The following is a 23,566-nucleotide window of genomic DNA, read 5'->3' on the forward strand; positions in this document are numbered from 1 at the left end:
CATGGCACAGCACTGTCTCTGATCCAGCGTGTAGGCATGATATATCTGGACTGGAACTTCTCGATCAGACCCTTAGTGGACCGTTGATAACTAATTTCTCTTAGACATGAATACTCGTTTTACGTTTTCGAACAATGGGGACTTAAATTCTCTGCAAGAGCTCCCTAACAATTCAGTGACCATGAGTAATGTATGGACACTCCATCCTTTGACACTGCTTTTGCAAATTACTAAAGTAATTGATTCTCGATGACTTTTTATCATCAGCATCAAGAACCAATTTACCAATTCATAAATAATTAAAAACATAAAGGCCAAAAGCATAACATTTTAAGCCCACTCATAATTCGAATGAATAGCATGAGACCTTGTTACCCATTTATAAGTGAGTCGAATAGGCATTCAAACCTTATTAAAATGTATCATCATTGGAATGTTGTAGTAAGAGCCACTAGGTGCGAGTGATGTGAAAACTAGCACAAGAAATTAGAAACATATATGCAGACATAACTGTTACGTGTTCACCATGAAAATACATGATACATAGTTATTTTACTCAGTTTAAACTGCCTCTCCATAAAGCATTCGTAATGATGTCATGTTTTGGACACTGGCCATTTGTTAGCGACCGAAAGGTCAAGACTTGTCTTAGCCTTCATTGCAGGATCTTGTAAGAGTTTCTCAGCCATGGACCTTCTCTTTTGACATAGTTACTTTAGTGTAGTACGAGAGGTGAGTGTAGTGTAGAAAAATGAATTAAGAGTCTGCTTGACTAGGTGTTCCTCTTCTTCAGTACTCTGGCACTATTGCAGCTGCCCAACACAGAGCTTATGACTGGGATTAGAAAATATTATAAATAAGATATAGATCTTGATAACAGCATTCCATCCAAACAGTGAAGCAGCAGTGCAGTCAGTCTGGCTGGATTTACAATGTAGCTAACAACATAGCAGTCCACTTTGTGCAGAGATGCGCTGTATTATACTGTGACTCATTGAAAAATGCTGGAGTCTCCACTCAATGCTAGTCAGGTGTGCAGTGCACCCCTGACTTGTATTATTAGTATCTTCATATATTACGACTCACAATACAGAAGAAGACCTTATCAGACCATTTTCCAATTCTTACTGGGCCCGGAAAGCTGGAGATGTAGATCAGTTGCTGCAGGCAACCAGTGGCCTGAACTTCTGGTACCCACGGATGGACCCGGCTGCACACACATTTCTTGTTCTACTGTAGTGTGTCTAAAGTGTACTGCAAATGTCCTGCCAATAGAAGCTGTTTGTTTCAAAATTAGTTCCGTCAGTCGGCAATATAGAACATTTGCATCTCAAAATATTATATATATATATATATATATATAGTTTGTTTGATGTACATACTGTGTCCTAAACCGCGTTTACCAAAAATATCTTCCCATTTCGTGCAGATGCTCATTTAATAATTCTAATGGGGTGATATTTTTGTAGATTATTTAGGACTCTATATTTATGTGAGACAATATTCTGAAAGTCATATTCTGGAACCAAACCTACATAATACACTGCAGCCAACTCTGGCCGCTGCATCTCGTGAAATAGCAGGTGACCACTGTACCAGGGGACGCTTGGTCTTAGGTGAGTACGACTGGTGACTGGAACAATGGCAACGTGATTGTGAAGCTGCAAGATCTTGTGGATGTGTTTTGCTGAGAAAAGGCTCTCTATAACTAGGCCATATTATATTTTAGTATTTCAAAGAAAGATTGACATGTTGACTATTTCTTGAACATGCCAATAGTTTCCTAAACTATATGTTTGAGTTATGACTGCAGTGGTGGTTTTGTGAATGGATACTAGATCTTATATTAGTTGCATTGGATCTTCTCTGCACAAACAACTGAGATTAAAAGATCATCATTTTTCCAGATCAAGGAATCTACTGAGTTCGTTTATGACGAGGATGACTATGATGAAGAGGAGGAGCTGACACCACCAGTCATTCCTGTCGTCATAAATAAAGGTAAAATATGTTTGTTCTTTGTTGTGGTACTTTTATAAAATATGGCAACGTGTTATAAAACCACCTCAGGGCACTTTGGAGGGTGGGCTAAGGCAGTGGTAGTGGTATGGTGGGAAACAGTTGTTGGTGGAGGATCAGGATGATCTGGGTCAATGTTGAATGAGATAATAATGATGCATTAAAAGAAAAAGCACACTATAGATTCTGTAGTATCCATTGGATAGTGGTAGGCATGACCCATAATACATGTAAGACTAGCAGGTCTCTTGTGACAGGAATAAGTAAAAGATTGGACCATGACCTGGCATTCTACTGAGGCCATAATAAAAAAAAGTGTTTCCTTTAGAAAGAATTCGAAGGCTAATACTGATCCCTATATGTCCTGCTTGACACCAATCTCACACACATTCAAACTATCATCGCTCATAGAGGGAACAGTATAACTACATGTCCAAACCCATCACTTGTAAGTCAACAAAAATAGTTTCATAAAAATATATCACTTTATTCAGTAATTTTATCCAGTACTGTAACAATTAGAACCACATCCTGCTGCAGTTAGGAGGAAATGAGGACCTTTCAGGTACGTGGAATTAAAGGGAATGTGCCTCTGTCTTTCCCATTCAAGTCCTAGTTTAAAATGTGCCAAATATCTTACAACAGTCTGTGAAGGACCCAGAATGTAGATATAGCAGGATAGAATTAGTTTTGGTCAAAGGCATCGTTACACAGAAAACAGAAGGGTAGGGAGGGGCCCGAGGGGAGAATTTATTTATAGACCTGTTGGTATCTTGTCCCCCAACTTTACAGTTAAACACACGGAAGATGCCAAAGGTCTTTGTTTGATTCAATTACTATGCAGAGCCTGTAAAGTGTTCTACATAGGTAGCTGGAACCAGAAGGTTACTACAGTCAAGGAGACACACAGAAGATAGCGAGTGTTGAGATACAGTTCAGAATAAGAACCCATAAAAAGTACCCATCAGCCCACTCAATAGTAGAACTTCGTCATCTGGGATTTCATGTTTGAAAAATGCTGTCCAATCAGCCCTTCCTCAAGGAAAACTTGAGGCTAGCTATGGACCCAATGGATGAACCTTCAACCAGAGAAGATGACAGAGTTTTAGGCTGGTAGGGCTTAGTTGCAGTGCTCGAAAAAAGTGTGAAAGAATGAATGAAGCAGAAAGGAAAATGATCCAAGTGATTAAAAATACCTATCTTGATGTCAATAAGGAAACTTTATTAGGTCTGCCAATCAAGGTGGCATAGTTAAAAGCAGAGTGATAATAGCAGGAAAACAATTTGAACACATTGTATAGATCAATGCATATATACATATGACAATTGTTTCAAGCACCATAACTCTTTGTTGTGTGGTTTTCTTTGTGTTCTCTTATATATTTTTTCACAGGAGATGATACACCACTTTTGAGAATGTCTGTAGTTTGTCATTCACAGCACAAAAAGTAAGTGTTGCAGTAGTGATTCATAGGTCCTGACGAAAGCCTATAAAGGCTGAAACATGTTGACCACATAACATCTATGGTAAATAGCAAATTGTTTTCCTGCTATTATCACTCTGCTTTTAACTATACCACCTTGATGGGCAGACCTAATAAAGTTTCCTTATTGACATCAAGATAGGTTTTTTTAATCACTTGGATCATTTTCCTTTCTGCTTCATTCATTCTTTCACACTTTTTTCGAGCACTGCATCTAAGCCCTACCAGCCTAAAACTCTGTCATCTTCTCTGGTTGAAGGTTCAACCATTGGGTCCATAGCTAGCCTCAAGTTTTCCTTGAGGAAGGGCTGATTGGACACCATTTTTCAAACATGAAATCCCAGATGACGAAGTTCCACTATTGAGTGGGCTGATGGGTACTTTTTATGGGTTCTTATTCTGAACTGTATCTCAACACTCGCTATCTTCTGTGTGTCTCCTTGACTGTAGTAACCTTCTGGTTCCAGCTACCTATGTAGAACACTTTACAGGCTCTGCATAGTAATTGAATCAAACAAAGACCTTTGGCATCTTCCGTGTGTTTAACAACAAGGGCATCGTTAGCCATGATCTGGTGCTCTATGTGGCTAGTTTATCATGAAGGGGATGGATAAGAGAATTGTTTATTGAGATTATTAGTGCAGCTCACAGATTGTCGGTTGCACCGTCGGCGATCCCTTTCATAATTAGGGCTTTTTAGCCTGTGAGCCATCTTCATGTGTGCCTTCTGACATCTTCCAATTTCGAATTTGATGACAAATTAACCATATAAAGCACCAGATCAGGGCTAACGACACCCTTGACTCAAACTAATTCTATCCTGCTATATCTACATTCTGGACCCTCGAATTCCATGTACCCGAGAGGTCCTTGTTTCCTCCTAAAAGCAGCAGGAGGTGGTTCTAATTGTTCCAGTACTTAACCAGTAGATTTGTGAGAGCTACAAAAAAACTCAGTCTTGATAAAGATGGCCATATAAAGTTTCCATCGAAACGCGTCAACGCTTTACCAAAGGAACACAATCTGTGAAGAGACTAGGACCTTTGAGTACTCAATATATACATGGTATCGGGTCTCAGCCTTAAAATCAAGTAATCACGGATGTGGCCGAATTAATGACACAGTCCTTTTGTCTGTTATATGTACTCTCCCTTTTTAAAGTGTTACATGTTTTTAATATGAATTTGTATGCAATTGATGTTTTTATTATGGAAATGATGTCATGATCAAAAAGAAGTATTGATTACAAATACATTACAAAGCGTATGCGGTTAAAAGAAAAAATTATACACCTGGATAAAATTGATGAATAAAGTGATATATTTTTATGAAACAACTTTTGTTGACTTACAAGTGATGGGTTTGGGTGTGTAGTTATACTGTTCCCTCTATGCGCGATGTTAGTTTGAATGTGTGTGAGCTTGGTGTTTAGCAGGACATATAGTGAGCAGTATTAACATTAGAATTCTTTCCAAAGGAAACACTTTTGTTATTATGACTGTACAGAACCCTATTCTTTTGGTATAAGGGATACTTCTCCGTTGTTTACAATTCTACCGAGGCTACATGCTAATGTTTAGCAAGTTTTTAGCTGAATCAGGACTGCAAGGAAATAACTGGGCAACTCTGAAGCATACCTGCAGCATTTCTAATCCATACGAAATTAAATCAAGGTATGTTTTTTCCTTTCCTTTCTTTACAGAAATAATAATATCACCCCCATCCTCTTCTTCAACATCAACGGGGTCATCAACTTCCGTTGTGTCTCTCAGGCCTATACCAGGTACCAGTCTATATTAACTTCAATTACATTTAATTAATATTGTTTTACTGGTTGGCCAAAAAGTGGGTAAAATTATCACAGCATGCTGCTACTGTGACACTTATCATATCGTGAAAAGGTGCAACAATGTATTTTTTCACCATGACTATAATGATTGAAATAACACATTAACCAAAAAGGACACTGAAAGTGCATTAAACCTACGCAGTTTCAGTTACCCAAATAATAATTAGGCATGAACTTTATTTCGGATGCTCAGCAACAGACAGGGTGTTGTTGGTAGTGGGAGTAGAGCTACGATTATTAAAAATCTTTTACAATATATCTCCATCATACAATAATACCTATGTGTGGCCCAATCAACCATGGGAGTCATTTGTAAATTGTTAACTTGCTTTTTGTGGTGCTCTGGAATTGAAAGATGGAGAGAAAGCAGCGAGGGTCTTGTTAGTGTGATCTACTTGTGGAATTGTCTTCACCATACTATTAATATAGTGGATTATCTTCCAGTTTGAGAATTTCCCATTACCACTCAGCACTAAGATAGGCTTTGAATCTCTGCTGGCAATCATACCGCAATGCAGGAAAGAGGCCAAGGTCTAGATTGTAAGCAAGGACTCAGAGACCTACAAAGATAAACAGGCTTGAATAAAAATCATACGCATTCATCTTGATGACAATGGCCTGAGCATAACGTGATCCTCAGAGAAAGAACAGTAAAGTTAAGCACATAATTAATGTAAAGGCTCTGTATAGATTCAATTACAAAAGTAACAACGAAATAAGTAAAATGGAACTAAAATGAAGAAAATCAGTTATAGCTTTCTAAGGTAGTGGAAAAAACAAAAAACATTCAATAGTAGATAATGTGAAAATCAAAAAACATATAGGAGTATAAAATGTGGTAAACTAAGACCTGGGGGGCATTTAAGCCCAACTGCCAACACATGCTGTCAGCTTGAACTTAGTGGTTTACCGCAGTCAAAGTTTTTATCTTTGGAGATTTTTTTCCAGTGTGTGAAGCCCAAAGACTAAGTATGATGCAGACTTCGGGATATATAGGGCGAAGTTAGTTGGAATTTTTAGGCACCTTTGTCTTGATGAATTCTATGGAGGTCAATTCTTTTTCCACTTTTCTAATCCCAACGGGACCTTTTGATCCCATTGAGTTTGTGCCATTTCTGATGGGTTTGCATGGTTGCTCCTATCACCTGATGGAGGATTTTTGCGACATCTAAAATCTAATGCAGATTTCTCGCACCAGCATTCTGAGAAAACTATTTAAACGTCCAAGATTGGATCCACTGACTACAACACCTCATTGTCCCATAGTTTTATTTGGGTCCCCACACACCATCTCTCAAGACTTTCCAGAACCAATTGGTCAGCTGTGATTTTTCCAGTGAGGCACTGGTTCAGTACTTTCTGCAGCCTACAACCACAGGGATAAGTTATATTGACGTGATCAAGCTTGTGTGGTTGAAGATCAGCCATTTTTCTTCAAAGGGTCACCAGTCACTGTAGCACGCTTTGGGACAAGACATCAAGATGGAGTGGGAGACTGTGTCCCATGGTTCTTTGGGGCTGTGGTTCTGACAAAAAATATATATTCAATCCAGCTCTATGCTGCAGAAGGCTGAAACTAAAAAGGGGCAATCGTTGTATGTTTTGACTATAGCACCCCAGCCAGCTAAGAAACCCCTCCAGGAGAAAATACCAGCGGGATAGACAGACTGAGCAGTCTGACACTCAAATAGCTGAGTGAATGGGACCTCTGTTAGTTGAAAATGGTAGCTCAGAGTTCCAAGAATATGTAGTTCCCTAATTTAGCCAGGGTAAAAGAGTGTCCAAGCAAAGATCTACATGGTGGGTTGGTATTATAAGAGGTCAAAGGATCCAAACAGTGCAGGTGGCTAAGTAGATCACGGTCAGACGTTTGGTCCAACCGCACAGGTGTGATGTATACAACCTACTGAGAGAGAACTGTCCTCTCTTTAGGCCGTCCACCACCATTTTGTATCCATGGACTTCAGAGAGACGTAACAGCAACCCTGAGAAAAAGAAGCAGTGCATTTAACAACACAGTGCTGCCTTAAGAGAATGACAGGCACTTTGGGCCAAAGGACCTATGATTCACCATCTTTGTCTTTAAAAAAGAAAATGTAGAAATGCCAGTGGTCAATTGTTACAGTAATATCAGGTACTGTGTGCTGTTTTGTCTTTAGGGGAATGGGATGCAAGAGTGCTGCCTTGTTTACGTTATGTCAAGCTTACAGCCCCTTCCGCCCTCATAATGTAAAAATTAGAGAAGTATGAAAGTTCAGAAGTAGCACAACTTAACTCAATTTAATTCATTTTTAGGTCTCGCCTAATTAGGGCGCAAGCACTGCTTAGGAGTGACCTCTTGTAATCTGTCAGCACTTTTTGGAAAACTAGTGCATGTACTGCACTGTTTCCAATTAGCGCTTGTGCATGTACGGCATCCACTTTGCGGGAGCGAGCATCTTCGCCATCTGTTTCCAATTATCATGCCCGTGCTGCGCTTGTTAATTGGAAACAGATGGCTCTGCAAGGTAGATGCTTTACTTGCACGAGTTCTTTCACTGTCTTTATCCGCCTGGCCTGCACTTTTAAATGCACACCAGAAGAAAGTGGCAGCCCTATTCACAAACATTTGCTCTAATTTTGGAAAGACTGGAGTTAGAAGGGCATGTCTCTAATTCAGAGGGATATTACGTCCACCTCGGCGTTGCCGACCCCGCTCCACTCAGTCCAAAGTGCGCGCCGCGTTAACTTTCGCGGCTGCGGGCCGCGCTTGTTATTAGCATGTTATTCACCAGATTGACCGCTTAACTTTAACAAACCTCGGAGTCTAAAGAATATGTCTCTTAATCTCATTCCCAAACGTCCTGTCCTCCAGGTGAGCAGAGCTGCCGCCCACAATCTTCAAAGCACAATGCCACGAAGAATTTTCTTGCGTAACACCAAAAACAAATTCTAAACTTAAATGCTGAATTATTCTGTGAAAGGAAAACATCCAGTACCTAGCAAGCAACTGGACGGTACCTAAGTTTGCGCTTTACGAGCTGGAATATGAAAACGTATGGAATGCAAAAGGGACAGTCTTGGGGTGCAAAGGATCCCAAACAAATTGGTTCTGTGACGTCAGGCAGTGCACGGGGACCGAGGACACCGGGGCTGCAGCCTGCAAAGCGTGCCTTACATAAGATACCGCCCTTTTCCGTTACATCTGTATTCCATGCAAAACGTCAGGGGAGTTTGCATTAAAGAAAAACTCCACTGTGGACGGGGGCGTTACGACAGTACCCACCACTATAGTTTGCATTCCCGGTCCGGACGCTGCTCTCTCGTATATATCAGTTACCTCACAAGCAGCGGGTCCGAGTTGGACAGGAAGTGGCAAGTACAATTCATGAACTTCTGTTCGTTGGTTTCTGGACTTGCCCTTCCCAGCCTTTGAGTGTCCATGGAATGCTAACCGGAAGTGAGCTAATCAATTGTTCGCACGCTATGTATGTTCGGTCTGGAGCTCATACCTTTTAAAAAAGCGCCCAAAAGACATTTCCATGCAACATTAAGATAGGTGCGTTATTGTTGTTACCAATGAGCTCTGCAATAGTTCTCATAGTGCTATGTGTCTGTAGCGCCTCAAGCCTGCTTGTTACATATTAACTTTCCAACTTCGCAATTTGGTTTGATTACTTCAGTCTTTGACCCAGCCCGTGCTACGGTTGGCACATTTACTGCTTTTCAAAGGACATTAATTATTCTTCGGGTGCGGATAAATGAGAGTCACAAAAAATTCTTTACCCATGATCTTGGCCTGAGAACAAAGCGTTAAGATCAACCCTTTTAAACTGGTGCAGGCTGTTGATCTAAGGTGGTAACTAAATACATATTTGCTCCACCTGTGTGCTTGCTGCTCGTTCCTAAGTAGAAATGCTCTTTTACATAATAGAACTAAATTCTTCAAGTAACACAATGTTTAATAGTTTATAGATAGCCCGTTTCCAGGTGAAATATGTGGAGAGGCCATTTTCAAGTTAATGTAAGTGCCCCATTCCTTTGCCGGACTCAATCCAAATCACAGTTTGCAATTTAAGAAATATAGTGTTAATCAAAATGATCACACATGAGAATGCACCCTTAAACACCCTTGACATAAATTCTTACTCATTGAACAAAAAGTAGACAATGCTGATGCAGCATGGACCTCACAAATGTCTCCTCTAATAACTCATAAATATGCCCGTTGGCAGTCCTTTGTACCTCCAACCATCTGGCCACATCCTATTAAAAAGAGAAATACACTCCTCCTTCATCAAAATCCTTTTCTGCAGTCTTACTCCCCACATTTTCAGCGTTGTCAATTGTTATTTCCGGTTAGGTACCTTCCGTTTCTCATTACAAACTTGCTGACTCTTCCTTCTCCTAAAAAAGGCAACCATAATCCTGACAAACTAGCTAACACCCTCCAAAAACAAACACAAATGTGTACTTCTGGGTTTAATAAGAGCCGGTGCCTTTTTCTGGAGGTCATCGTGCCCCAATTCCCCCCCCAACCCACTTGCATATGCGTTTTGTGGATATTACACTAATCGAGCCATAGGGGTAGCCAATAGCTAGGTTAACAACAAAAAGATGGTGTTGTAACCGGTCCATCAACTCAACTCAGGAGCTATGGCAAGTTTTCAGGATAGTCAAATAAAGGAGAGATGACCCCACTTGTTCCAGGGAACAGGGTACAACGGCTGCATCGCAGACGGACAGAACGAGGAACGAGCCGACCGATATCCAGAGGTCAGGCATAAAAAGTGACTGAGAGCAAAATAAAGCCAGAGGCACACCCGATCACAGTTGCGACTAGAGATCGCCAGGCACCCAAAATTATTTCCGGGGCAATACACTTTAAAAAAAATCGTAGTGATTTAGACATAGACGTGAGGGGGTGTATCAGCACATCCAGCTAACCTATAGTATTCTGTAGAGTGGAGCACGAAACCGAGAGGCAATACATCTGTAAGCTCCACATAGAAAAAAACAAGGAACTTTGAAGAATCCATGAGTGCACCAAGGGCTCATCCTACTAACACAAAGAAACGACCTAAGGAATTGCCTAAGATAAAGTAATAACCACTTGAATGAAGTGACCCCAAACATAAATTTGTCCTGAAGAAGGTGGCTCCATATCCGTTGGACTTTCTCCACCGAAACGCGTCGATGCCTGTTTTCTAAAAAGGGAATCCAAAAAAGCCAAGGCACCATATGAGATACAAGAAATTTTCTGTACAATAGGTCCCTTTACAATACATTTGGCTATTGGACCAGATTGAGTTTCAAGTGTATCATGAATTCGGTTCTTTTAGTGGGGTAAAATTGCAATGTTTATGTAATTGATTATATTGTGGGATGTATCACAGTGTTTTTAAAATGTTAGTATAGCCTCTCAGTTTGACTTGATGAAGTGAGAGATATATATTGTGGAATTGTTTGTTCCCTTTTTTTAAATTATATGAACGGTTAACAGTGTCTTCGGATATTTCCGAATTTTAAACTTATGTAAAGGTTTTATGCAACGTATTTTTATATTTGAATAAATTGTCATAAATACTTCATTTTAGTGTGTGAATATATTGAGGAACAAATTAATGCCCACAAGGGCAATAAATGTGTGGTGTGAGAAGTAAAGAGCGGTTGAGAGTTCGAGTATAAAGATTTCCAGGGATTTCTTTGAGGCTTTTGAAGTTTTCTGGCTATCCAAATAAAATACAATTAAATACATCGAGCCTGTACGAAAGGACTACATATAATCAACTGGTATCTTAAAAATCTGGCCTGGATCCAGTCCTCCAGGACAACAATAGGACAACCCTGCATAAATCATCCATATAATTAGTGTAAATGTTATCCACTCACACAGCTCAATATCTTATTCCCTCTCCAGTGGTGTATTTCACCACTCCATGCATGTGAGTGAGGTGGTGGCAATGTGCCGCACAAAGCGCTACAAAACCACTGCGAACAAATTTAAAAAACGCCGCCAAGTTTAACGCAATAACAAGAAACAATGCTGAAGTCTGCAAATTACTGGAAGTCTTACACCAAGAAAGCCTTTGACAAAATTCCTGCTATTTGACAAGAAAATCTAGTCTGTGGCAATCACTTTTTTTTGCAGAACTGCTTCTTTGCCCCTTAGCAAAACAAGCATTGGCATAGCCACTAGGTCTCACTTTTGGGACCTTATAAGTATTTAGTTATGCAGCACAATATCCTTGGTGCAACAACATCAACTGTTGCATGGCTAAATACTTATAAGGTTCCAAAGGCGAGACCTATTGGCTATGCCAATGCTTGTTACATCTTGCCTAGGTAGTCTCTTCGAAACATGCTGTATCCACTGTGGGTTTACAGCCCACACATTTCTTTTGATCCTTTTCTCCGCGTTTCCTCAGCCCACTCATTGCTTTTGATTTGTTTCTTCGCATGTTCTTCCCAAAAGCTTGTTTGTATGTGAGTAATCTGCGTTTTTTGTCCCTCCTTGTCACTTGTTCCCTCCTACAGAGAAGTGGCCTATAACTGGTATCCTTTCACTTGGGTCTATTTCAGTTTGTGTATGCGGACAATTCTTTTAGTTTCTTTCAGCCCCTGTTTTAGGAAGGTTGCCTTTTGTTTATTTTTTTAAACAAATACATTATTTGTTTGTTTAATGTGCTTGTTTGTCCACAGGGAGCTGTGCATGTTGAGCCTCCCACAAGACTCAAACCTGGTTCTCCAGCTTCAAAGACAAATGCTCCAGCCCTTACACCACATCCTTTACCTTTGTCCCTGCACGCCATCTGAGTGCATGTGTTGAAACTTAGCTTCCTCTTAGTAACCCCTTCAGCGCGGCGCAAATTTTTGCGCTGTGCTGAACGTTCCATTGGGGCTATGGAACCATGACGGAACGGTTCCGTCATAAGCACAGGCCAACCGACGCTCATGACGGAACCGTTCTGTCATGAGCATGGAAGGGGTTAAATTTGTTATTTTGCACTTTAATATAGTGCGAACTCGAACCAAAGGTATCTGAGTGCTTTACATGAGGAGCCAGTTGCATTACACACAGACACATTCATTTTTAGGTACGTAGAGATTAAGTGATTTACCTAGAATCGAAGGATGTCGTCCTGCCAAGACTCGAACCTGCTTTGATGACTAGGGTCTGTGTGTGTGCCGGGGCAGGAGGGAGGGGAGCTGCATTGTTGATCGTGGGAGCAGACGCTGCTTCAGCCATGGCGAAAACATCAATCTTATGCATAATCAGTTTTGCGCTCTACAGTTTTGTCAGCCCCCAACTTGAATTTAGGGCAAATGTAGATCAGTCGATGGCTGCGCAAACTTGCACGTAGCAGCAATTACTACTTACGTCTTCACTTCAAAGCATCATGGCATCCTTCTAATCAAGGCGATACAAAAGGTGATGATGGACGGAGCGTTTGAGCAAACCAAACACTCACCCCCCAGTCAACTGATCTGGGTTTAATCCATCCCCATTCTTTAGCTCACTCAGCCACCCCAGTTCAGACATGGCCATATGCAAATCGGTCTGACCCTGTGCCTCATGGGAACAGTCCAGCCCGAACTGCCAAGCCATGTCTTCCTTGGACCGGAAACAAGCATCCTGGGCCCGGTTTCGGATTCATAATCCTCATCAGACAGGCTATCTTGAATCCAGTGGCCAAGTGAGCAAGGGACTCACGTCTGAGCATACCCTGCCAATTTAGGGCGAACAAAGCGATACAAAAGGGGATGATGGCCGGAGCGTTTGAGCAAATCAAACACACACCCCCAGTCAACTGATCTGGGTTTAATTCATCACCATTCTTTAGCTCACTCAGCCACCCCAGTTCAGACATGGCCATATGCAAATCAGTCTGACCCTGTACCTCATGGGAACAGTCCAGCCCGAACTGCCAAGCCATGTCTTCCTTGGACCGGAAACAAGCATCCTGGGACCGGTTTCGGATTCATAATTCTCATCAGCCAGGCTATCTTGAATCCAGTGGCCAAGTGAGCAAGGGACTCACTCTGAGCACACCCTGCCAATTTAGGGCGAACAAAGCGATACAAAAGGGGATGATGGACGGAGCGTTTGAGCAAATCAAACACTCACCCCCAGACAACGGATCTGGGTTTAATCCATCACCATTCTTTAGCTCACTCAGCCACCCCAGTTCAGACATGGCCATATGCAAATCAGAACTGGGGTGGCTGAGTGAGATAAAGAATGGTGATGGATTAAACCCAGATCAGTTGACTGGAGGTGAATGTTTGATTTGCTCAAACGCTCCGTCCATCATCCCATTTTGTATCGCTTTGTTCGCCCTAAGTTGGCAGGGTATGCTCAGACGTGAGTCCCTTACTCACTTGGCCAATGGATTCAAGATAGCCTGGCTGATGAGGATTATGAATCCGAAACCGGTCGCAGGATGCTTGTTTCCGGTCCAGGGAAGACATGGCTTGGCAGTTCGGGCTGGATTGTTCCCATGAGGCACAGGGTCAGACTGATTTGCATATGGCCATGTCTGAACTGGGGTGGCTGAGTGAGATAAAGAATGGTGATGGATTAAACCCAGATCAGTTGACTGGGGGTGGGTGTTTGATTTGCTCAAACGCTCCGTCCATCATCCCATTTTGTATCGCTTCGTCCTTCTAATCAAGGTTGTTTTATAAATAGACATTTTCTTATGCTTTGACATGGAACATGTTAACTTTGTTCTGGTAACATGCTGCTGTTTGAAAACTCATTATGAAAATGCAATTACTAGGTTTTTCCTGCAAACGTGTCTTCACATGCTGGTAAATATAAAATGCCATGCTTGCTGCAAATTGAACACGATTCCCCCAAGGAGGTCTCCCCATAATTTTGGCTTGACCTGGTCTTTCTAACACCAACCATGTACATCATGGCGATTAGCTATCAATTTGCACAACAGCGAGACACTTGGAGCTTCCAAGGGGTGGGTACACGCACACTCTAAACATTTCCATCAATTACCATGACACTGGGATAACTATCAAGTCTAGACAGATAGTTATGGCAAATCAAAGCTGCCTCATCATAGAGTTAGGAATGCGAGCATTTACAAAGCGAATAGTTTTCATTTTTGTATGCTTGTATTGTAAGGGGCTAGCATGCCACCGTTTTACAAAGATATCGCCCGTAGTCTCTGATAACTCATGCACTACTGCGGGAAAATTACGATTTACAGAGGCTTGATGCTCAGGTTCGAAGAAGCTGGACACAGCTAGATGGAGTAACAACATTATTAGTAGGGGCGGGTGGAATTTGCATAGTCGCGCTAGGCAAAGCTCCACGAAACGGTAAAAAATCTCTGCAAGCACACAGAGTTCCGTGAACACGCGAAACTGCTTGTTCCGCCCATTCGCAATGCTTTTTTCCTGTTCGCGAACGCTGTTTTCGTGCTCGGGGGAACTATCCTACAAACACGCATTTTGAAAGTGCGAACAAGCAAGAAAATTCCCCGAAGTCGCGGATCGCGGAATATTTGGCAATTCCGCATTCTACGCGGAACGAGAAATTCCGCAAGCGGAACGGAATTTACTGCCCAGGCCTAATTATTAGCAGCTGTTTTTTTTTTACATGTGTTGAATTTAAACGCAATCATCAGGAGATTTAGTTATGCAGGAACGTTTGTGTCCTTATTTAAAGTTTTCCAAATAATTAGTTATTTGTACTAACATGCCCTACAACATTCCAGTTCCATTCTGAGTAAAAGCTGCAATGTAACAATTGCCTTTTGTAGTGCCTGACATTATTACATCTCATAATATGGACTTAAGAACTTACCTAAAACTTACTGATATAACAGCACATTATGTTGTGAACACCATCTTCAAAAGCATTGCCATTTTACTTACATATTTCCCTGGTTAGCATAAGCGTTGTCGCAGAGTCATTCTTTCATAATGACCGAGAGACCCAGTTAGATAGCAGCATACACTGCAATAAAAAATAATATTTAAGAGTAACAACGCAAAAAGATGTTACATAAGCAAAACCTATGAGCTTTGCCAATGCTTGTGTTTCTTTGTACTGTTGATGCTCCTAGCGCCGTTTCAGTAAAGAGCCCTGTAAATCTTGTCCTTATCGCATCATGTTTGTATTTTCTGAGATGGCCTGTTTGGTCCACCCAACCCCTCCCTCATCGCTTCTTGGCCCCTCCATCGTCAGCCGCTCTCTCTGTCTCCTCCTCTCTTAGTCCCGCTTTAGCTTCCCGGTCCATTGTTACATTAGCTTCCAGTAGGGAGATATATGCACACAGGAGACCGCATAATGACTGCCACACGCTGCTGGGATGTTCACAAACATCCATTTTTCAATGGAAGCTTGTGCTGCGGGCCTTTTCCATCTGCCGCGCAAGTTTCCATTGAAAAATTGATGCTTGCGATCGCTCTATGGGCGGTCGCATCCTAATCCTGAGGTCGGAACCACCGACCTATTGTCGGTCAGTTCCAAACCGCAACAGTTCCCGACATTTGTGTTTGATTTAATAGGCTATAACGTTGCTCCATATATACAAATCTAAGCCACATATAGGGTACACATGACAACTGACTTGCCTCCTAGTTCACTAATGGAATTTTTTGCCCGGCTGAGCATGGGGGGAGGGGTGGGTGCATGAATGTTTCTAAGTTCATGTTCAAAAACTATCACTTTTACATTTAACAGGTGACTGTCAATTCAGTGATATAATTTGACGTACTAAATTGAAAACTTTCAGCATGCTATAGTCCTGTGGCCAGGTTCTGGCTCGGGTCTCCCTGTTAATGTGTTGGCTCGCACACTCTATGCTAAGTGTTGTCATTTTCTTTTCAGTGTCTGCCCACGACCCACGCTGTCTGCTACCGTTAGACCAGGGGCCGTGCCGGACGTACATAATTAAATGGTACTATGACAAGCAAGCCAATGCGTGTGCGCAGTTTTGGTACGGTGGATGCACTGGAAACGCGAATCGCTTTGATACAGAAGACGAATGTAAAAAGACGTGTGTGCTGTTTGCAGGAGGTAAGGCTTTTATACATTACATACATTCCCCTGTATTCCTGTCCTAGATATTTCCCAAGCTTTCCTCCCGAAAATGTTGCATCCTAGTTAAAATGTATGGAACTCGAAATACCCAGGGAGATGCCACTGTTAAGTTTCAAAACTATTACTCTATTTTTTCTAATCAAAGTACTAATCAAATCTAGCCATCACCAAAGGAAACGGCGTCACTTTGGACTACCGTGAATAAAAAGAACTAACATTTTTCGTCAGTACCTCACAGGGATTAGGGCGTCTCTCAGACTGTCACAAAAAGTAGATGTAAATGAGGGTAGTGAAGTGTGCCTTGGACACTCATGTAATCTCTTTGCCGAGGACAAACAAGCCGTTTGTTTTACCTTCTGCACTTTTTTGAGCTGATAATATATAAAACAGGAACGCTACAAGCTAAGGAGACGGGGTGATGCCCAAATACTATATAGTAGGGAACGTCGTATTCATCCGGAATGAGCTTTGCATTGTGTTACCAGTAATCGTGACACAATGTGTTGGGCGCAGATCCTAGTTTGGGGGATAATATTAATGTTCCCTTGTGAGTTGCTGCTTTGTCAGAAAACCCCAAGTTGGGCGCAGATGCCTTCTAACATCCCATGTACAGAAGAATCCTCCACACATCAAGTCTAAGGCCTCAAATTAAGCCTATGTTTGCAGCCGCCAGCCTGCTGGTGTGTGGAAGTAAACACTTCTGTGGGGGTGTAGCGGTCATTAGTACACCATCTGATTACATCATTAGAATGTTGGGCATTGTCTATACAATTAAACAAGATCAAAACCTGAACCATGAAATATCTCAACAATTATAAATTGACACTACTAAGGAAGTGCAGTCTGATAAATAATTTCTAAACTGAAGCATGCACAGGTCAGGCTTCTTGGCCTATTGCTTTCAAGGCTAATTTGCTCCAGTTCGTACAATTTCTTTCTACACACTCCTTTTGTACTCACGAAGTCTTACAAATACAGCAGTAATACCAAGAAGCAGTAAACACGATACTACACACTATCAGTGCTGCATTTTGCTTCCCATAAAATGCATGATCAATAACTATCAGTAACGTGTTCTCTCTGTCTGTTATCATCAAGCCTTTCCCTTGGAGTAACCAGTAACATGATTACCACAAAGCACAGTTGTAATTCTGCTACAGTCAGTAGCCACCACGAAAGATAACACTGTATGGTAGCCCAATTACTGTACACTTTTACCACTCTGGTGTCCGACTGCTGCCCTCTAGAGGAGGGGTTAGTAGTTAGCTTCGCTCTTTCACTGGTGGAGAATAATTGTGCCTTCCCTTTGGCTCCTAAATGCACTAGCCCTTTATATCATCATTTTAGGATTCAGTTTCGCTTTCTCTCTTGCCAATCAGGAGGATAAAAGTGTGTGCACTCAAATCCCAGGTTTCCTCCAGATGTATTTTGCAGCTGAAAAGGTTCAGTGTGCGTGGTGCATAATTCTGCTCACCACTTGCAGTTTGGCATTTCTGTGAGGCTGGCCAAACCTTTCATCCTCCTGACGCTGACAAAAAGAGCAGTGTTGAGCTGGGTATCACAAACAACGGCTATCCTAGTGCCTGCTAGCCCTCAAGTCTGAGAGCTGTATGGATACCAAAAATATACCAAAAAAACTGAATGTATTAAAATCTATCTACGATATTTACTAGCAAACATAGAAAGCTCAATGTGTTGGTAACATTTCTTTCTAATATGGTGCCATTCTTTATATATAAATTAGCAATACATATTATGATCGACATCAAACACTATGTATGCTTAAAATTTGAATTTCTACAGTGGCTCCATATACACAGAAAAAAAAAGAAATATGCAAAGAAGTTATCTATCCATCAATGTCTTTCTCCTGTAGCTCTCCTTTGCTAATTACAATGAGAACCCATACTTATCACAACCCCTCGATCCCCATAATAAATGTAATGCCCTCAAATCAAGCTTCCAGGTAAGCACCCAAGAAATACATCGGTCACTCGAAACACTCTCCCATGAGAAGACATTTGAACATTTGGTTATCTAAAACTGTAATCATTATACGGATAGCATAAAATAATAGCAAACAAAATATACCAAAACAGATATAAAACAGATGATCGAATCTTATATTAGGTCTGAGTGGAACAGCAGTAAAGCCACTCCCAGTTAGAATCGCTGACGCCAAGACGCCTGAACTTCTTCGGAGTAAAAATATTGGATTGCACATACACGTGCACAACCGGGGTTGATCGTATGCTGAAGTTATCCTCTACACGTAATAGTGACGATTGGGAGGATTCCTGTCTTTGACTTGTACTGACGTCAGGACCTACACTCTCCATCTATTAGCTCGCACTTGAATTTGGATATACTACTGTGTTACCCAGAATTTTGGATTTACTGCTGTTCCACTCAGACCTAATGTACCCTTACCGGGTTGGAATTATCACCGGCTTTGGGATTCCACTGATCTTGAACTCAGCGACCGAGCCCTGAAGAGTCGGAGAACACTGTTTCTCAGGGGGCGTGGCTTGGACGCCGATCGGGATGGCGGCGTGAGCTCGCAGCTCCGCGCGGAATCCCGCTAATTCTCCTGTTTTTCGCACCCTGGGCGACCCGAGATCGACTCTCCTGCCCTACGACGTGCGAGGAGACCTCTGGGCACGGACGGACAGTTGCTAGGGGACTGCTGGCCCCGAGGAGACCGAGTTGGGTGCCGGCCGAGGTGTCGCCGAGAGTGAGAAGAAAATGGCGGCGATGAAGTCGGACAGCTCCGGACATCGACTTTGAGCCGAGTTGTCGCCGGCTGGCGGGAGGCCCTGCAACCGATCGATCGGGCATTGAGGACGAGGCAACAGCTCCGGAGGTCAAGGGACAGTGATTCGCCCTGCCCGGACTTTGGGGACCCTTGCTGGCCACCATCTCTATCTTCTCCCTTCCCCCCCCAAGCTTCCGAGGGGGTCGGCCGAACGGTGCTCACCACGTTGGCATTGGACCTGAGGGCACCGGTGGTGGCACTTGATCCTGATCAGCATCGGAGAGTTGGCACCGAATCTCGAGTGCTGGAGCTGGACGGGCTTGTTGGCCTGTGACGCAGTAACCTGTCATGGCGGCGGCCGGAGGGCTGGCACCCGCGGAACGCGGCGAGGGGGACCTAGCAGAGTCGTCTCAGATGGGTGAGACTCCCCCGCCGGAGTTGGACCAGGAACAGCGGCTGAACCGACGTCTAGACGCCATACTTGATGCGATCACCTCGACCAAGGAGGCGTTGCACCAGGACATAGCACAAGTGGCCTCGGGACTGGGACTACTGCGGGCGGACCACGCAAAGCTGGCGGATAGGGTCAAGGACCATGATCAGCTGTTGTTGGACCTGAAACCGTCGGTGGTGACCGCGGAACACAAGATCACAGACATACTGGCCCGGTTGGACTCGCTGGAACGACGGGCGGAGGATGCCGAAGGCCGCAACAGACGGAACAACGTGCGGGTCGTAGGCCTGCCGGAGCGAATTGAGGGGGAGGATGCGGTGGCCTACATGGAGAACTGGTTTCGTACAGTGGTGGCACCGGAGGGGATTACTCCTTTCTTTACTCTGGAGCGAGCCCACAGGGTGCCTGCTCGCCCGCCAGGGCTTGGCCGCCCCCCCCGACCGATGGTGGTGCGGCTCCTCCACTATAAGGACCGGGACCTCCTCATCCAGAGGGCTAGAATGGCAGGCCCGTTTGAGGTGGAAAACTGTAAGGTTACGATCTTCCCGGATTACACTCAGGCGGTCCAGAAGAACAGGGCATCGTTCCTAGCGGTGAAAAAGGAGCTGCGGGAAGAGGGCATACAATATTCCTTGCTCTTTCCGGCCAAGCTGCGGGTCATACTGGACGAGACTACGCACTTCTTCCTGACTCCGGACGAGGCATGGCAGTGGCTGGAATCGTATAGAGCGGGGACGAACAGGTCGCATAAAAGTAGGCGAGATCTGCCTAAGCAACCCCGGATCAGACAATCACAGCGCATCAGGTCCCGCAACAGGCGCCAGCGGGAGAAACGGGAAGCTCAAATGGCTGTGGAAAAGAGAGATGCGCTCGCAGCGACGGCGGCCATCACGGGATCGCAACGGAACAGTGACTTGGTGGAAACGGACTCCGGCGGGGAAGGCAGCAGGACAGGAGAAGACCTTTCAGAAGCGGAGAGCTCGAAGGGGCCGTTGGTAACCCCCCAGACCTCTGATGGGATTTTTTGCGGTTGAGACTGTGTTGAGACTTGGACAAGATCATATGGTAGGGCGGTATCCTGTTGGTGATGAGCGGGTTGCCGGGAGGGAGGCTGAGTGTACAGAGTGGGATGAGGACGCAGGGTGTGGGCTCCGCTAGCTGAGGTCGGCGATAACCCACCCCCCGTGGGCCCTTAATGCCTCCTGTGGTGGAGACCACAGGCTAGGAGAATGGGTAGTTGGTTCGAGGTTTGGATTGGGGCTGACACTGGGTTTGTAGGCTCTGTCCTGGGGAGTGGGGTTTGGGGTGTTCTTCTGTTCTGGGTTTGTTTCGGGGGGGGCAACTGCTTTGGAGGGGATGTGAACTCTCGTTGTTTGACTTGGACTGATCGATGTTGGTATGGGGACGTTACCTAACCTGAAATGCCTAACGTGGAATGTCCGAGGGCTGCGGACTATGGTCAAACGCCACAAAGTGCACGCATATTTGGTGCGCAGGGGGACCCAGATTGCGATGCTACAAGAAACCCATCTGACCAAAAAAGAGTGCGCTGCGTTGCAAAAAAGATGGCGGGGCCAGGTGTTCGGCACCACTTACTCAGCATATGCCAGGGGGGTATTGATTTGGGTGAGGGCAGGGATACCGTTCCAGGTGCTGAATCAAGTAGTGGACCCTGATGGCAGGTTCGTGGCGGTGGAAGGGAGGTTGTATGGAAGGGATGTGGTTTTCTGTTGTGTGTATGCACCAAACACTGATCAGGCCTGATATTTTGATGGCCTCTCTGGGTCCTTGGCCTCTTTCCTGGCGGGCTCAGTGGTGTTAGGGGGGGACTTTAACTCGATCACGGATGTGGCGCTGGATAGGTCCCATCCTCCCCTTGTTGACTCCCCGGTGCGCAAGCTGGCCATGCATAGGAAGGATTGGCAGGACAGATGGGGGTTGCTGGATGTTTGGCGGGAGCAGCACAGGGACGTCAGGGATTATTCCTTTTATTCAGCCCTCCACGCACTACATGTGAGAATAGACTCAGTGCTCTGTAGTGGATCCCTAGCCCCATTAATTTCCCACACGGAGTACCTGGCTAGAACCATCTCGGACCATAACCCCCTATTGGTACATATCCAGTGGCAGCGGGAGCGCTCAGCGATACCAACATGGCGGCTCCGTCCAGACACATTGGAGGACTCAGTATTTGGGGACGCTGTCCAGCAAGGCATCGATCATTACTTTGGCGACAACGAGGGTACGGCCACGAGCAGGTCCACTGAATGGGATGCGATGAAAGTGGTGGTGAGAGGGGTGTGTCTGGGTAGGTTTTCGAATGCTCGCACGACTGTGTTGAATGTACTTGTGAAAGCGGAGGAGACTTTGAGAGATTTGGAGCGCCGCAGGCCGGCCAGCCCGGACTTACAATCCCGGTTATTGGAGGCGAAGGAAGTGGTCGCCGCCGCGACGGAACGGTTGAGGTGTTACGACTACAGGCAATATGCCATCAGAGCGCACGCTGAACGGGACAAGGTGGGCACACTCTTGGCCAGACTTGCGAACCCGGAACTCAGGGGCTGCCCGATCCTTAGCATTAGCAACGCACGGGGGGAACTGGTGTATTCCCAGGCGGCGGTGTTGGAGTGCTTTCGGGTGTACTATCAGGAATTGTATCAGAGCCAGTTGGGAGTGGAGGTCCAGGAAATTGCGGAGTACCTAGGGGCGAGGCCGCTTCCGGTCCTAGACGTGGAGGACGCGAAGGAGCTGGGCGGCCCGATTACGCTCACTGAAATACGGGTGGCCATTAAACATATGGCTCGTAACAAAACGCCAGGGGTGGACGGGCTACCAATAGAATTTTATCAGCAGTATGTTGATACCCTGGCCCCCAGGTTGCTGGTGGTGTACACGGAAGCCTATGAGACAGGGGGTTTGCCTGGGTCCATGCGTGAGGCCTTGATAGTTCCGCTCCTAAAACCCGGCAGGGATGCAACAGACGTGAGGTCCTATCGCCCACTGTCCATGTTGACGGTGGACTACAAGATCCTGAGCCGAATTCTAGCTACCAGACTGGCCCCACACATGACGGGCCTGGTGCACAGGGATCAGGCTGGGTTTATCCCCACGAGGAGCACGGCGCTGAACATCCGCCGCCTGGTGGGGATAATGGACGCCATCTTGGATGGGGACGGGGCCCAAGCGGTCCTGTCCGTCGATATTGAAAAGGCCTTTGATAGTCTGGAATGGACTTTCCTGGACGAAGTGCTGGGAAGGTTTGGCATAGGAGAGGGGTTCCGCCGATGGACAAGAGTCTTGTATTCCTCGGCTACGGCGCTGGTACATCTGGGAGGTCTGGTGTCCGCGGCGTACCCAGTGGGTAGGGGCACGAGACAGGGGTGCTTCCTTTCCCCCCTATTGTTCGCTCTGGCGATGGAGCCTTTGGCGGTCCATGCTAGGTCGGGTGACAAATACACGGGGATAGACAGCGGCGGGCAGCAGCATTACATCTCGCTGTATGCGGACGACCTACTCCTGTACCTCGGCGATACGGAGCGGGCCCTGGAAGGAGCGATGGACCTGTTATCAGAGTTTGGCCGGCTGTCGGGCCTTAAGGTCAACTGGGCAAAGACCTGTGTGTTTCCACTGAGAGCGGAGTCGCCCAACCCTGCTCGCGACTTGGGGATAGTTTGGGAGCCATCTTGCTTCACCTATCTGGGAGTCCGTATTTACCACGCGACCGCGGACCTGTTGGAGGGCAACATAGGTCGGTGCATTCGGGCACTGAGGGGCAGCATGTCCTTCTGGTCGACCCTCCCCCTGACGGTTCTAGGCAGGATTGCTCTCTTGAAAATGGTGGCACTTCCCCGCCTACTGTACTACTTCCGGACGCTACCTATCTGGATTCCTCAGGGGATTTTTAGAGACCTGAGAACGATGGTCATTGGTTTCCTATGGGGCCATGGCCGCCGTAGGG

General features: G+C 44.9%; 1 protein-coding gene across 1 annotated transcript in view; it reads left to right on the forward strand.

Moving 5' to 3' along the window:
- The window catches only part of LOC147731114 (uncharacterized), a 247,222-nt gene that overhangs the window by 220,353 nt on the left and 3,303 nt on the right, over positions 1–23,566 (forward strand). The window contains exons 34-36 of the mRNA XM_086956074.1: positions 1,908–2,001; positions 5,206–5,286; positions 16,187–16,375. Coding sequence (XP_086812200.1) covers positions 1,908–2,001; positions 5,206–5,286; positions 16,187–16,375 — 364 coding nt within the window. The remainder of the gene's footprint in view (positions 1–1,907; positions 2,002–5,205; positions 5,287–16,186; positions 16,376–23,566) is intronic.

This window comes from Lissotriton vulgaris, chromosome 2_1, assembly GCF_964263255.1.
Source record: "Lissotriton vulgaris chromosome 2_1, aLisVul1.2, whole genome shotgun sequence".
Taxonomy (NCBI): domain Eukaryota; kingdom Metazoa; phylum Chordata; class Amphibia; order Caudata; family Salamandridae; genus Lissotriton; species Lissotriton vulgaris.